At 41.4% G+C, this 16,735-nt stretch overlaps 1 protein-coding gene across 28 annotated transcripts in view; it reads right to left on the reverse strand.

Annotated features, from left to right (window-relative positions):
* LOC126298596 (uncharacterized) overlaps positions 1–16,735 on the reverse strand; it is a 331,195-nt gene that overhangs the window by 92,475 nt on the left and 221,985 nt on the right. For all 28 annotated transcript variants that reach the window (XM_049989986.1, XM_049989996.1, XM_049989992.1 and 25 more), the window contains one exon: positions 5,513–5,584. In XM_049989986.1, the coding sequence (XP_049845943.1) occupies positions 5,513–5,584 (72 nt within the window). The remainder of the gene's footprint in view (positions 1–5,512; positions 5,585–16,735) is intronic.

Here is a 16,735-nt window from a genome sequence, read left to right on the forward strand (position 1 = left end):
TTTGGAAGTAAATCACTCGATGATGTCAAGATTCTGACACAGACACCCAGACACTGGGATAGCGTTATTAAAGAATCCATCGAAATAAAGGTCACACAAAATCTGATTAACCGTGACATGAGATATCAGCTTAGCTCCATCTGGACTCCGGCACTCGATCACCTAAAGAGCCAACAAAGACAACATCAGAACTCCGGGGGGAAATAACCCAGCACAACCAACACTGGGCGCACAGACAGAGGTATTTCAAACAGCAAATCAAGTACTTGAGAATGGTCATTTTGAGAAAGAACAGCAATTTGAACATGAGTCAGCACCCTGTACAACTTAGAGGCAGAATACATCATCAGGTGAAGAGATTATATGTCAACGAAAACAATTAGTTTTTGAAAATACAATGTAATGGGAAAATCCACTCACCAAGAGGAGGCAGGAGAACACACATATAAAAGGTATCACACATGCAAGGTTACGGAGCCAGGGGCCCCATCTTCTAGCAGAAGGGTTGAAGGGGAAGAAACAACGGTGAAGGAATTGAACTGGTGAGGTTTAGGAAAAGGGGTAGAATTCAGAAAAGGCACCCAGAACCCCAAGTCAGGGGAGACTTACCTGACAGAATGTGAAGGAACTGACAACAGCCAAAATGTATGTGCACAGTAGTCAGAACAGCTATGGGTAGAAATAGTACGATTGTTGCTACTGACTGGCGGGTACCTCGAATGGAGCGCCTGGTGCAGAGCAGATCAATGATTGAGCACCTAACCCCACAAATGCATAAATACTGGACCCGTTCAACAATAGATTCAGCCTCAGAGGATACCCAGTGAAGATTGCACAAGTTATGCGATCAAAATATCGTGCAAGTATGATGTGAACTGGCGGCAGAAAACCCAATTTTCCAAGATGACAATGCCTTGCTGGGAAAGCCCGAAGACCTGCATTGAAACTTCTTTATGTCAGACTAATACATTTGACCTGTTTAGCCAAGAGCTTCATCATATAACTGAAATGATGAGACCACAATATCCAGAAGTTGACCATCTAGTTTCCCATGTCAAGAAAATTTTCAGTAAAGCACCTGTTGGAGTTTCAATTTTCACAGAATTCGCTCCAAAATTAGCATTACCTTCTCACGTTTCTGGTTGGAGACCATATCTTACTATGCTTAACATTTCAATGATGAAAAAAGAAAACAATACTAGACAGTTTGAATCCGCAAGACACAGATAGCTCAAGAGCATTTCAACTCAAGTTATACAGAAAATAAACTGCAGTACATACATAATTGTTTTTCAATGCTACCACAAATCATAAAGGAATTGAAGGCTAGGAATAATTCATTGCAACAATCATTGCCCTAGAGAATTAGGCATTGCAAGCACTATCCTTCAAGACACACAGAGTTGCAAAAATTAGAGCACTGCAATACTTTTCTACAGTAACTAATTACAAATAATCTAACTGTGAAGGACTGATGACAATATTTGTTAGTTGTACGATTGTTATCTGCATATCACTTATGCATATTTTACAAATTTCAGTGCAAATTGTGTCATTTGTTTTTGCAAATAAGTCTGGGCTCTGTTAATCATTTTGAGATCACTTGTTAAATCAGAAAAGATGAGAAACTTTTTTCCTACAAATACATCTCTAAAGTCCCAGTACTTTAAAGGTTTTGTATAAATACTGATTGCAATGAGCATGGAAAATGAGTGTCCCACAGAGGACTGTCTTGACATAACAGCATACACAAAAATAAAATTCCAATGTTTATCTACATTATTATAAAATCAAGATACAAAAAACTACATTGGAAGTGGATTCTTCTAACAATGTTGTCAATTTAAACATGTGTGAGTCTCCAAATCAGGTCAGATGGGGATTAACTCCAGACTTGGCTTAGAACATGTACCCTTCTGAACTGCCTTGTACAAATCCCAAAATGGATTACTAAAACTCACAGAAGAGGCAATCAGGCTGCCCTTCAACGTTCCAGTAGTAAGCAAAATTTCTTCACAGCGAATGGCAAAAACTGCCTTCTGGTGTAATGACATAACAGTTCTTAAACCATTTAACCCTTATCCAGCACGGAATTTAAAATACAGCATGCACTATTCCACCCCTCTCCTTTGGCTTGTGGCAAACTTCTTTTAAAATATTCCAATCTCTGAGTTATTGTGATTTCAATATTGCAAGTGTGGCAAGCAAATGTATTTGTCACTGTACATTAACTTCAGAAACACTGCGATATTTTTAAAACCAATAACATCATTCTCAGTTCTGGAACATTAGCTGCAACTACTTCAGAATCCTAATAAAGTTCTGAAACTCACATGTGGTTGCTGCAATCTACAAAAAGAGCAGAAAATCGAAAATGTGAACAATGGATAAGACTCAACAAACACATTATTAGTTATGCTATTACTATTCACATTTTAATTGACCTGTAATCGAGCAGCACTGTTGCAACAGCCAGGTCTACTGCCACCATCACAGTTAGGGTGATCGTGGGCATGCTTGTGTGTGTTCATGTGCCTAGTAATTATTTTATTTTATTAAGAGAGATTCTGCTTATGTTAAATCTTTGTACGTGAGCTGGTAATGAATATGCAGATATCGAGAAAGAAATCAGAATGTATTAAAAAGCCAAGGGACACATTTATCAAGAAGGAAAAAGTGCTTCAGCCAAATGTGTTTCAGATAATTCCAGGTAAACATAATTTATTTTATCTTTTCTTTTTGCCTGTAAGATTAATCTTCTTCATTTCTTAATAGGAAGGAAGGGTGAGGTGACAACCAGCAAACGAAAAAGCTTTTTCCTAAGTTTTACAGTGTGGAGTCAAACATTAGACAAGACTATTATTTGACTATTCTTATCCCACTTCACAACGGTACCCAAAACAGAAATTAGTGATGAAAATATGAAGCAACTTCAGTGGTCAGTTCTCTTTTTTGTGTCCCCCTTTTTATTTTGAAGTCCATTTGACTTGACTTAAGATGAAACACCAAGCAGACTGGCAATGATCTCTCCCCCCCCCCCCCCCCCAATCTCTCTCTCTCAATTATTGTTATTATTATTATTATTGTAATTAGCCTGCAATATAAGTTACTTAGATGGTGAAAGAACATTTCAAGTATATTCAGGAAGAAACTTTAAATGATATATTTTAGAACAAGACAGTATCTGAGGTTTTAAATGGTTTTCATAATTTCCTGAAGAAATATATTTTTGACGTGGCCTGTTTCTGTATTAAGTTCTTCAACTGATCCCTAGTGCGACACAGATAAGACAACTGCTTCACAGTGATAAGCTCACACAAAGCCCATAAATCAATCACGATGACTTGAAAAGCATTACAACAAAGAACAGCATTAATAAGTTTGCTACTATGCACCACCTATAAATTGTACCCAGCATAAAAAATATCTGCTTTCAGTTTCAAATCTAAACAGGAACATAAATAATGTTGTTAATTCCATTCAGAAATCTCTCTCTCTCTCTCTCTCTCTCTCTCTCTCTCTCTCTCTCTCTCTCCCTCTCCCTCTCCCTCTCCCTCTCCCTGTTTCCCACTCAACATGCTCCTTTGCTCATGGACATTAAATCAGCCTAATTTTTTTTTTTTTTTTTTTTTTTTTAAATGAGAGTTCCATTGTTTGGCTGTATAGATTGTTTATTCTACTTTACAATCATGATTTTGGTCCCTGGCCATTTTCAAGTACCATGATTTTGGGCATGACCAGACTTTTATAAACAAAGTCATCATCATCGAAATACCTTAACTTTTTTTAATATAATGCATGCGTCACAGCATAAAAACAAGAACACAATGGTAAAATGTCTGGCAGGAATAAAACAAATGTGAGACATACACTGAATAACTGTGCTATAAAATGGTCACAAAAAACAGTTGTTAGATGTCCAGGCATCAGCTGAAATTTTGATGCCAATTATATAGACAATATCATCATAACTGATGTGTGGCGCATATGCTGATGAAAAGAAATATTGCAACACCAAGGAGTTGTGCGACACAAACAAAAGTTGGAAGGTGTGTTTCTACATTTGAAAGACGATGCCTATTCAAATTTCATACCAGTCACATAACACTGGCACTGACAGTGTCACTATGAGGATGCAGATTATGTTTGCTTTAAATACACACTGTCATGGTAGTGAGCGTTAGTTACCTTCGCAATCGGACATGGCGAGTTGATGTTAGTCGAAAATGCCTTTAAGGTGATAAAGATGCCACTATCAACAACTCACCGCGCTTGGACAAAGTTATGTAACAGGGCTACAAGAAGCTGGATATTCCTTGTTGCAATACTGTAGAAACACCTTCTATTTCATAGCAGAATTTCTATAACTACCGTTATGTGGAAGAGGTGGTAGGTAGGAATTACTAACTCACATCTGTATATCTTTTTGAACCACGCACACACACACAAACACAAACACACACACACACACACACACACACACACACACACACACACACACACACACACAGTTAGAAATGTTCAGAATGTAACCATATATTACTTTGCGATGTGAATGTAAAATGTCATTCCACGCCATTATGATCTATCATGCAAAATGATTCATGGAGCATGTAATTAACTAACGAAGTATTACATACAGTAAGTCTGCTGTTAGTGGCAGAGTAAGCAAAGTGGCATAAGGAAGAAAAGGTGTATGTCTACATTAGATTGTTTCCACCTACGATAAGCTAAGGGTTATTAGTTTGTTTGTTGGTTTCTCTTTTTACAGCCTCTCTCCCTCCTTTAGCTGTTGATGTCTCTGATCCTAATATTCTTTGATTAACAACAACAGCAGCAGCAGCAACAACAGGAGCAGCAACCACCACCACTCTACCACCACTTTTCATCAATTCCATCTTTAGAAAACCATGTAAAAGGCAGGTTACAACAATGAGAAATGTGTAAAAGAGACAAAGCTGACTATGAAGATGAAAACTTTACGCTGTTTGCAATAGAATCAGTGCTTAGGTGTAGGACTTTCTTTGATGATTTGCCCAGAGACTTAAAACAAATGAAATATTAGCAAGCCTCTGCTAATGCAAACTGGTCATAAATGAATGCTGCTTGCTGACACTCTTGTACTGTTTAGAAGAGAATGTGCCCTAAACAGATACTCATTTGTTCATGTTCCCTTCCCTTCACTCCTGCATAAACTGAATTTTTCAGATAAACCGATTTCATTCCACCAACCACATGTCAAACTTTTGCCCCCTTTTGTCCCATTAACTGATCTTGTATATGGCGATGAATGGACACCAGTAGTACCTGTGGCTTTATAATAAAATTTTAAAGAGCACAAATGTTTAAATCTGTGTGTCTAAACAAAGACAAAGCAAACATCTACTTTATCTACTAGATAAAAGAAGAACCAAACATTGGAGTAAAACATGAATACAAATAAAAAGAGAAAAAGCAAATAAGAGTACAAAGCATATTCATTTTAGTGACTGCACTAATCACATTTACTCACCAGCAGAACCTTCCTTCACCAGCTGTCTTTGGATACCTCTGTCCACATTTGATGCTGTGTATCTTGTAAAATCTGCAATTTTAGTAATGTGTTAATTTAGATATGAAATTTTAAAATTCTAACGATGTTTAATTTATATACATTGTTTACTACAGGTAAATAAATTTCATGGACATGTTAAAAGAGAGAGTTAAGTCCTCAGTTATTAATTATTTCCTCTTAATAACTACTTACACACGTAATACGGAGAACTACATCCCAATTTACAATTTACACAGCCTGGGAAAAAAAAAACTAGTACACTCTTCTAGAAGTTTCCAATTGGCTCAAGATTTACTGTTGCAACAGTGCAGGCAGTTCTGAGGTGTCAGGTAGCAACCCATGCTGAAACACCCATATCAGAATGTTGTGTAGCCTCCATGGGTGGCAATGCAGGTGTCACAAATGCTTGATTGGAGACAAGTCTGGAGATTGTGTTGGCCTGAGAAGCTGCTGCATGTCTTGCAAAGCATGTTGAGTTTCAAGGGCAGTGTGTGGGCGGGCGAGCATTATTCTCTTTGAACAACACATCACATTCCCTTTCCAAGAATGGCAAAAGAACAAGTCTAACAACATTCAGCACGTACCGATAGCTGATTAGCATGCCCCCCTAGAAACACCAAAGGTGAACGACATTGCACCTTATTGTACCTCAGACCATAAGGCCTAGTGCATCTTGAGCGAATGCATTCTAAGAGACAGTGCTCACCAGGTCTACATTGTATGTACAAACAACCATAACTCACTTGAAGGCAGGATGTGCTTTCAGCACTGAAGTGCACTGCGCATTACTCTATCTTCCAAGTGATCCTCTGACAGCACTAGTCGAGCCGTGCACATCGATGCTGTGGTGTGAATGGAAGACATGCTAGAAGAGTGCATGCCCGTAGTCCCACTGCTACTAACTGGTTCGCAACAGTTCATGTCGAGCTATCTGGAACTCATATGCTGCCTTAAAATACGATGATCCTGGTGGGCGTATGTGCTGCATGGACGTGCAGAACATCATCAAGAAGTGTGAAAATGTTCTTGTGACCACAGATACCAGCACTGTCGCACAACTGAAGCAGTACGTCACATCTGTGTTGTAATTCTCTGGGAGTACCACCCCAACATTCAAAAGGCCACAATTTGAGCCCTTTCAAACTCGCTCAATTGGATCTGTAGGAAGCAAGAGTGCACCTCCATGGCATAATTTCCTGCTAGCTTCACACGTTTGCTCAACCCTGAGCCTTCTGGCTGTGAGCACTCCATATTAAGGGATAGACACAGATGGCACTCTGGCTGCTATGCCATTACACTATCTGTTGTGGACGACGACGAAACCATTATCAGTACATCTGCTATCCCCCAAGTGGCATATGCCATCATCAGATTGAAACCAACATTCTCCTTCCAGGTGTACTAATATTATTATTATTATTATTATTATTATTATTATTATTATTATTATTATTATTATTATTCTGAAAGCGTAGCTCCATCCTCTTCTTCCATATTAAACCATCTTGGTACCTGTACATTTCAGGGAAATACAAAAATAGTTGTCACATTACTGATATACAAAACACAATGCTATTTAAATTAGACATGGTTACCTGTGCACTAGAGATGCATTTAGTGTTTCTTGGCAGCCTGGAGGCAGCAGTTTGTGACTTTTGTAAATTAATTATCTGGTACAGCTATTTAAATGTACAGCACTTTTCCATGTTTGTATCATCATCATAACTTTCTCTACAAGTTGATGTACAGTTCAGACCCTTTGAGTATGACATACTCTTGTTAGATTGTTTCCTGTATCATCTCCTCCTCCAAGTGCAACCAGTAATTCCAATCTAATATTATTTGAGTGCTACCACAGTGAATACAAGCCCTACTTATACTTCAAACTTAATTGGCTGATTTATGACAATTTCCACATTACTGATTATATATCCAAAAACATTACCATTTAATATACTGTACAGGGTTTAGTACATAACCAGTATTTTAAGTACATGACTCATGCTTTTATGTATTCTAATAGGGAAGGTCAACCATATTTATGTTGTTTCATAGTTATGAGGCTGATCCAACTCAACAGCAATTTAGGGATGGAAAGTGAGGCAATACTGCAGGTTAAGAATCCCTTTAAGGGTATCTGGAGAAGCTCATGTGGAAGCGTGTAAGAATCAACACTGCATGGAAGAATAAGCTCAGTAAGGCAGCAGATCAGTGATACCACTGTCATTGGCTATGGCAAATAAGTGGGAATTAAGTAAAAGAGAATGGTCTTTGACAAGTATAACATGATTTAGTCTGGAGTGGGAAAACTGCTGTAGCACTGATGCCTTATAAAGAAAGGTTGATGACAATGTCACAGGTCTGTTTGAGTTCTGATGTGTGGGGAAGCTAGGTTCAGTGCGTTTGGCGGGTAGAGGTGGTCACCTGGGCACAGCATAGCAGTCATGAGAAGTTGGCTGCAAAATTTTATGGAGGTAATGGTGAAGCAATGGTATCACACAATGAATATATGAGGCTGACAGGTTGTGATTGTGAGTTTGTGTAGTACAGGTATCAATTTTCAAGTTGGGATGTAGCAATTAGGAATTCCAAGGAAAAAATATTTAACTGTGGACAGGTAGCTTATGGACTCTTCAGTAATGTTGGCTTAGTTTTGTGGGGCTAAACTAATGAAGATTGTCTGACAGAATATGTATGGGTGGAGGTAGTTGTGAAAAGAAGGATCATAACTGCACAGTGGTCAGAATATGAATAGGATGACAAGGGGGGAGGGGTAGTTAACAATGAATGGGCTAAGCAGTCGGCTGGCCTCAATACTCATATTTTCCATTCTGATGAAACTGATGTTCTCGAAACATACACCACGTGCCACCTCCCAGTTGAATATACGAGAGTAATCCCAAAAGTAAGGTGTCCTATTTTTTTTATATGTACATACACCTGTTTATTTCTACAATGGTTTACATCAGTTTACAGCTTGAACATTTAGCTATTTTTCGACACAACCACCATTTCTGTCAATGCATTTTTGTAGACGGTGTGGCAGTTTTTGTATGCCCATGTCAACCAGCTTGCCACCATGCTGTTCAGAAAGTTATGAACCTCTTCTCTCACCTCGTTGTCAGAGCTGAATCGCTGGGATCACAATTAACGCTGACCAGTACTGTGAGACTCGGAAAAAAAGTCAAACGGGCAATTCAGAACCGGAGAAGAGGAATGTTGAGCCAGGGCATACACATTCACACTCGCCCACACATCGCTTGGCAAACCATTGCTCTCCTGCAACAGTTTCAGTGGAACATAATCACCCACCCACCCACCCTATAGTCCTGACGTGGTGCCCAGTGACTATCACCTATTCCATAGGTTAAACGAACATTTGGCTGGAAAGCGATTCAGCTCCTACGACAAGGTGAAAGAAGAGGTTCATAACTTTCTGAACAGCATGGTGGCGAGCTGGTATGACATGGGCATAAGAAAACTGCCTCAGCGACTACAAAACTGCATCGACAGAAATGGTGATTATGTCGAAAAATAGCTAAATGTTCAAGATGTAAACTGATGTAAACCATTGTAGAAATAAACAGGTCTATGTACTCATAAAAAAAATAGGAGACCTCACTTTTGGGATTACCCGTGCAAGTGCTGGATTGGTCTCATATTGCTATCTGCCATTTTCTATTGCAGATCTATCAGTGACATTTTCTACCCACTCAAAAGCAAAGATGCCTTGGAAAGCACCCATGTCATCTATACAATTGAGTGTTCTTTGTTTATGTGACAACAAAGCAACCATTCACTAAAAAAATGGGCCACAACCAAACAGCAGCTAAATACTCCCTAGATATCAGCTGAACAGCATGCTGTTCAATATCAAGTAATTTAATTTAATCGGTGCTACATGATCCAGTGTCTCGTCTCTCTCTCTCTCTCTCTCTCTCTCTCTCTCTCTCTCTCTCTCTCTCTCTCTCCCCCCCCCCCCCCCCCACCCCCTCCACATGCACAAAAATATCATCCACATCATTACTTGCTACAATGTGCCCAGTCCCGTTTCCATCTCATTCAACCTTAATGGCCACATCAAGACTTCACACTTTCCAGCTCATATTTCTTGATCCAAAATTAGGCAGCAATTTACTTGGCAGCAATATCTATTGAGAAAATATTTAAAATCACAAGCAGCAGTAGTTACAGGTACTCCAGTAAGCCTTATCAGCAAACCCCTTTACACTCTGAACAAGGTATTCCCACTTCATCTACATCTTCATTTATACTCCGCAAGCCACCCAACAGTGTGTGGCGGAGGGCACTTTACGTGCCACTGTCATTACCTCCCTTTTCTGCTCCAGTCGCGTATGGTTCACAGGAAGAACGACTGTCTGAAAGCCTCCGTGCATGCTCGAATCTCTCTAATTTTAGATTCATGATCTCCTCGGGAGGTATAAATAGGGGGATGCAATATATTCAATACCTCATCCAGAAACGCACCCTCTCGAATCCTGGCGAGCAAGCTACACCGCGATGCAGAGCCTCTCTTGCAGAATCTGCCACTTGAGTTTGATAAACACCTCCGTAACGCTATCACGGTTACCAAATAACCCTGTGACGAAACGCGCCACTCTTCTTGGGATCTTTTCTATCTCCTCCGTCAACCCGACCTGGTACGGATCCCACACTGATGAGCAATACTCAAGTATAGGTCGAACCAGTATTTTGTAAGCCACCTCCTTTATTGATAGACTACATTTTCTAAGGACTCTCTCAATGAATCTAAACCTGGTACCCGCCTTACCAACAATTAATTTTAAATGATCATTCCACTTCAAATCGTTCCGCACGCATACTCCCAGATATTTTACAGAAGTAACTGCTACCAGTGTTTCTTCCATTATCATATAATCATACAGTAAAGGATCCTTTTTTCTATGTATTCGCAATACATTACATTTGTCTATGTTAAGGGTTAGTTGCCACTCCCTACACCAAGTGCCCATCCGCTGCAGATCTTCCTGCATTTCGCTGCAATTTTCTAATGCTGCAACTTCTCTCTATACTACAGCATCATCCGCGAAAAGCCGCATGCAATTTCCGACACTATCTACTAAGTCATTTATATATATTGTGAAAAGCAATGGTCCCATAACACTCCCCTGTGGCACGCCAGAGGTTACTTTAACGTCTGTAGACATCTCTCCATTGATAACAACATGCTGTGTTCTGTTTGCTAAAAACTCTTCAATCCAGCCACACAGCTGGTCTGTTATCCCGTAGGCTCTTACTTTATCAGGCGACAGTGCGGAATTGTATCGAACGCCTTCCGGAAGTCAAGGAAAATAGCATCTACCTGGGAGCCTGTATCTAATATTTTCTGGGTCTCATGAACAAATAAAGCGAGTTGGGTCTCACACGATTGCTGTTTCCAGAATCCATGTTGATTCCTACAGAGCAGATTCTGGGTTTCCAAAAACGACATGATACTCGAGCATAAAACATGTTCTAAAATTCTACAACAGATTGATATCAGAGATATAGGTCTATAGTTTTGGGCATCTGCTCGACGATCCTTCTTGAAGACTGGGACTACCTGTGCTCTTTTCCAATCATTTGGAACCTTCCGTTCCTCGAGAGACTTGCGGTACACGGCTGTTAGAAAGGGGCAAGTTCTTTCGCGTACACTGTGTAGAATCGAATTGGTATCCCGTCAGGTCCAGTGGACTTTCCTCTGTTGAGTGATTCCAGTTGCTTTTCTATTCCTTGGACACTTATTTCAATGTCAGCCATTTTTTCGTTTGTGCGAGGATTTAGAAAAGGAACTGCCGTGCAGTCTTCCTCTGTGAAACAGCTTTGGAAAAAGGTGTTTAGTATTTCAGCTTTACGCGTGTCATTCTCTGTTTCAATGCCATCATCATCCCGGAGTGTCTGGATATGCTGTTTCGAGCCACTTGCTGATTTAACGTAAGACCAGAACTTCCTAGGATTTTCTGTCAAGTCGGTACATAGAATTTTACTTTCAACCTCACTGAACGCTTCACGCAGAGCCCTCCTTACGCTAACTTTGACATCATTTAGCTTCTGTTCGTCTGAGAGGTTTTGGCTGCGTTTAAACTTGCAGTGAAGCTCTCTTTGCTTTCGCAGTAGTTTCCTAACTTTGTTGTTGAACCACGGTGGGTTTTTCCTGTCCCTCACAGTTTTACTCGGCACTTACCTGTCTAAAACGCATTTTACAATAGCCTTAAACTTATTCCATAAACACTCAACATTGTCAGTGTCGGAACAGAAAATTTCGTTTTGATCTGTTAGGTAGTCTGTTTAGCAAGAGTAATAGAAGGCAGATTTCAGATAAACCTTCCTCCCTTTTTTTTTATATTCCTATTAACTTCCATATTCAGGGATGCTGCAATGGCCTTATGATCACTGATTCCCTGTCATGCACTTACAGAGTCGAAAAGTTCAGGTCTGTTTGTTATCAGTAAGTCCAAGATGTTATCTCCACGAATCGGTTCTCTGTTTAAATGCTCAAAGTAATTTTTGGATAGTGCACTCAGTATAATGTCACTCGATGCTCTGTCCCTACCATCCATCTTAAACATCTGAGTGTCCCAGTCTATATCTGGTAAATTGGAATCTCCACCTAAGACTATAACATGCTGAGAAAATTGATGTGAAATGTATTCCAAATTTTCTCTCAGTTGTTCTGCCACTAATGCTGCTGAGTCGGGAGGTCGGTAAAAGGAGCCAATTATTAACCTAGCTCGGTTGTTGAGTGTAACCTCCACCCATAATATTTCACAGGTACTATCCACTTTCTACTTCACTACAGGATAAACTACTACTAATAGCGAGAAACACACCTTCACCAGTTGCATGCAATCGATCCTTTCTAAACACCGTCTGTGCCTTTGTAAAAATTTCGGCTGAATTTATCTCTGGCTTCAGCCAGCTTTCTATACCTATAATGATTTCAGCTTCTGTGCTTTCTATCAGCGCTTGAAGTTCCGGTACTTTACCAATGCAGCTTCGACAGTTTACAATTACAATACCGATTGCTGCTTGGTCCCCGCATGTCCTGACTTTGCCCCGCACCCGCTGAGGCTGTTGCCCTTTCTGTACTTGCCCGACATCATCTAACCTAAAAAACCGCCCAGTCCACGCCACACAACCCCTGCTACCCGTGTAGTGAACTCCTGACCTATCCAGCGGAACCCGAAACCCCACCACCCTACGGCGCAAGTTGAGGAATCTACAGCCCACACGGTCGCAGAACTGTCTCAGCCTCTGATTCAGACCCTCCACTCGGCTCTGTACCAAAGGTCCGCAGTCAGTCCGGTCGACGATGCTGCAGATGGTGAGCTCTGCTTTCATGCCGCTAGCGAGACTGGCAGTCTTCACCAAATCAGATAGCCGCCAGAAGCCAGAGAGGATTTACTCCAATCCATAGCGACACACATAATTGGTGCTGACATGAGCGACCACCTGCAGATGGGTGCACCCTGTACCCTTCATGGCATCCGGAAGGACCCTTTCCACATCTGGAATGACTCCCCCCGGTATGCACACGAAGTGCACATTGGTTTTCTTCCCCTCTCTTGCTGCCATATCTCTAAGGGGCCCCATTACGCGCCTGGCGTTGGAGCTCCCAACTACCAGTAAGCCCACCCTCTGCGACTGCCCGGATCTTGCACACTGAGGGGCAACCTCTCGAACAGGACAAGCACCCATCTCCAGCCGAAGATCAGTATCAACCGGAGACAAGAGCCTGAAACCGGTTCGTCAGACAAACTGGAGAGGCCTTCCGTTCAGCCCTCCGGAATGCCTTTCGCCCCCAACCACACCTCGAGACGACCTCCCACTCTACCACAGGTAAGGGATCAGCCTCAATGTGGGCAGTATCCCGGGCAGCAACAGTCATAGCCCGATCAGGGGATGTGTGGGACAATCTGGCCGTCCCCGACAAACCCCCATCCGGACCCCACAGTGACACCCATTGTCAACAGCATCAAGCTGTGTGACCGAAGCCAACACTGCCTGAAGCTGGGGGCGAAGGGATGCCAACTCAGCCTGCATCCGAACACAGCAGTTGCAGTCCCTATCCATGCTAAAAACTGTTGTGCAAAGAACGTCTGAATTAATCTACAGAGAGCACAAAAAAATCGACACAAAATTTAAACGGTTATTAAAATACAAGATTGCCTAGTAAATGCAGTAATGCTGTTACTTGCGCACTGCTGACACACTGCTCAGCGGCGGAAGGAGACTACGCGATTTTACACTATTCAGGTACTAAAACGCGATGCTACAACTCTCAAATACTATAATACGCTCGGAATTTATGAATTAAACAATGCAAGTACCAAAAACACGCAAAGAAATTAAGAATTAAATTATGTAACAAATGAGTGAGCTAGGAGTATACGACTTTCTGCTGGCAGCTGCTTATCCAACGGTGGCAGGGAGCACACTTCTGAGCTTAGCAAAGGTGGTGCATCTAGACACAAATTGTACAGTTGGTGGTGGCCATAAATATAGCATTATGGTAGGTTCCGATCAGCAGCGGCAGTCTGTAGGAACAGTTTCTGTTCTAACTTATGCAGGGACAGTTTCTGTTACTAACTTATGCAGCACTAACCTGCTTTTAGTGCTGCATTTGTGAAATGTTGTTGTAAGGTTAATTTTTGTCTAGGTATACCACTAGTTATATGTATTCCACATGCATACATAGAATTACCTTGTAACACTATGAAGGGGGTTCCAATTCGTGGAAAGTTTACCTCCATCAGCATGTACATTGTTTTGTTAACTGCTACAGACAATTTATTGTCTCTACACCATTACTCTATTTGAGCAAGGATTGTATTTGTTCTCCCCTCTTTGGTGATTTTATCCTCATCAGTAAATGTGAGGGGCAATTTGATGTAAATGACCCAAAAAGTGGGTCAAAGAACAACCCTAACATGCATCCCTTATTGGTGATCTTATAATTGCCATATCTGTCAGTCCCCCCCCCCCCCCCCCCCCCCCCAATGAACCATGGACCTTGCCATTGGTGGGGAGGCTTGCGTGCCTCAACAATACAGACAGCCGCAACGTAGGTGCAACCAGAACGGAGGGGTATCTGTTGAGAGGCCAGACAAATGTGTGGTTCCTGAAGAGGGGCAGCAGCCTTTTCAGTAGTTGCAGGGCAACAGTCTGGATGATTGACTGATCTGGCCTTGTAACACTAACCCGAATGGCCTTGCTGTTCTGGTACTGTGAAAGGCTGAAAGCAAGGGGTAACTACAGACGTAATTTTTCCCGAGGGCATGCAGCTTTACTGTATGAGTAAATGATGATGGTGTCCTCTTGGGTAAAATATTCCGGAGGTAAAATAATCCCCCATTCGGATCTCCGGGCGGGGACTACTCAGGAGGACGTCGTTATCAGGAGAAAGAAAACTGGTGTTCTACAGGTCGGAACATGGAATGTCAGAGCCCTTAATCGGGCAGGTAGGTTAGAAAATTTAAAAATGGAAATGGATAGGTTAAAGTTAGATATAGTGGGAATTAGTGAAGTTCGGTGGCACGAGGAAGAAGACTTTTGGTCAGGTGAATACAGAGTTATGAATACAAAATCAAATAGGGGTAATGCAGGAGTAGGTTTAATAATGAATAAAAAATAGGAGTACAGGTAAACTACTACAAACAGCATAGTGAACACATTAGTGTGGCCAAGATAGATACGAAGCCCATGCCTACTACAGTAGTACAAGTTTATATGCCAACTAGCTCTGCAGATGAAAGAAATTATTCAGGTGGTGAAGGTGGTGGTGGTGGTTAGTGTTTAACGTCCCGTCGACAACGAGGTCATTAGAGATGGAGCGCAAGCTCGGGTTAGGGAAGGATTGGGAAGGAAATCGGCCGTACCCTTTCAAAGGAACCATCCCGGCATTTGCCTGAAACGATTTAGGGAAATCACGGAAAACCTAAATCAGGATGGCCGGAGACGGGATTGAACCGTCGTCCCCCCGAATGCGAGTCCAGTGTGCTAACCACTGCGCCATCTCACTCGGTAGGTGGTGAAGGGAGACGAAAATTTAATAGTCATGGGTGACTGGAATTTGAGAGTAGGAAAACGGAGAGAAGGAAACATAGTAGGTGAATATGGACTGGCGCTAAGAAATGAAAGAGGAAGCTGCGTGGTAGAATTTTGTGCAGAGCATAACTTAATCATAGCTAAGAATTTAAGGAGATGGGACCTGGATAAAATGACTAAACCAGAGGTTGTACAGAGTTTCAGGGAGAGCATAAGGGAACAATCCATAGGAATGGGGGAAAGAAATACAGTAGAAGAAGAATGGGTAGCCTTGAGGGATCAAATAGTGAAGGCAGCAGAGTATCAAGTAGGTAAAAAGACGAGGGATAGTAGATACGCTGGGTAACAGAAGAAGTATTGAATTTAATTGATGAAAGGAGGAAATACAAAAATGCAGTAAATGAAGCAGGCAAAAAGGAATACAAACGTCTCAAAAATGAGATAGACAGGAACTGCAAAATGGCTAAGCAGGGATGGCTAGAGGACAAATGTAAGGATGTAGAGGCTTATCTCACTAGGGGTAAGGTAAATACTGACTACAGGAAAATTAAAGAGACCTTTGGAGATAAGAGAACCACTTGTATGAAGAGCTCAGATGGGAACCCAGTTCTAAGCAAAGAAGGGAAAGCAGAAAGGTGGAAGGAGTATATAGAGGGTCTATACAGGGGTGATGTACTTGAGGACAATATTATGGAAATGGAAGAGGATGTAGATGAAGATGAAATGGGAGATACGATACTGCGTCAAGAGTTTGACAGAGCACAGAAAGACGCTAGTCGAAACAAGGCCCCGGGAGTAGATAACATTCCATTAGAACTACTGACAGCCTTGGGGGAGCCAGTCCTAACAAAACTTTACCATCTGGTGAGCAAGATGTATGAGACAGGCGAAATACCCTCAGACTTCAAGAAGAATATAATAATTCCAATCCCAAAGAAAGCAGGTGTTGACAGATGTGAAAATTACTGAACTATCAGTTTAATAAGTCACAGCTGCAAAATACTAACGCGAATTCTTTACAGACGAATGGGAAAACTGGATTCCATAGAAATATTGGAATGCGTGAGGCAATACTGACCCTACGGCTTATCTTAGAAGAAAGATTAAGGAAAG

Source organism: Schistocerca gregaria, chromosome X (genome assembly GCF_023897955.1).
Source record: "Schistocerca gregaria isolate iqSchGreg1 chromosome X, iqSchGreg1.2, whole genome shotgun sequence".
NCBI classification, from domain to species: domain Eukaryota; kingdom Metazoa; phylum Arthropoda; class Insecta; order Orthoptera; family Acrididae; genus Schistocerca; species Schistocerca gregaria.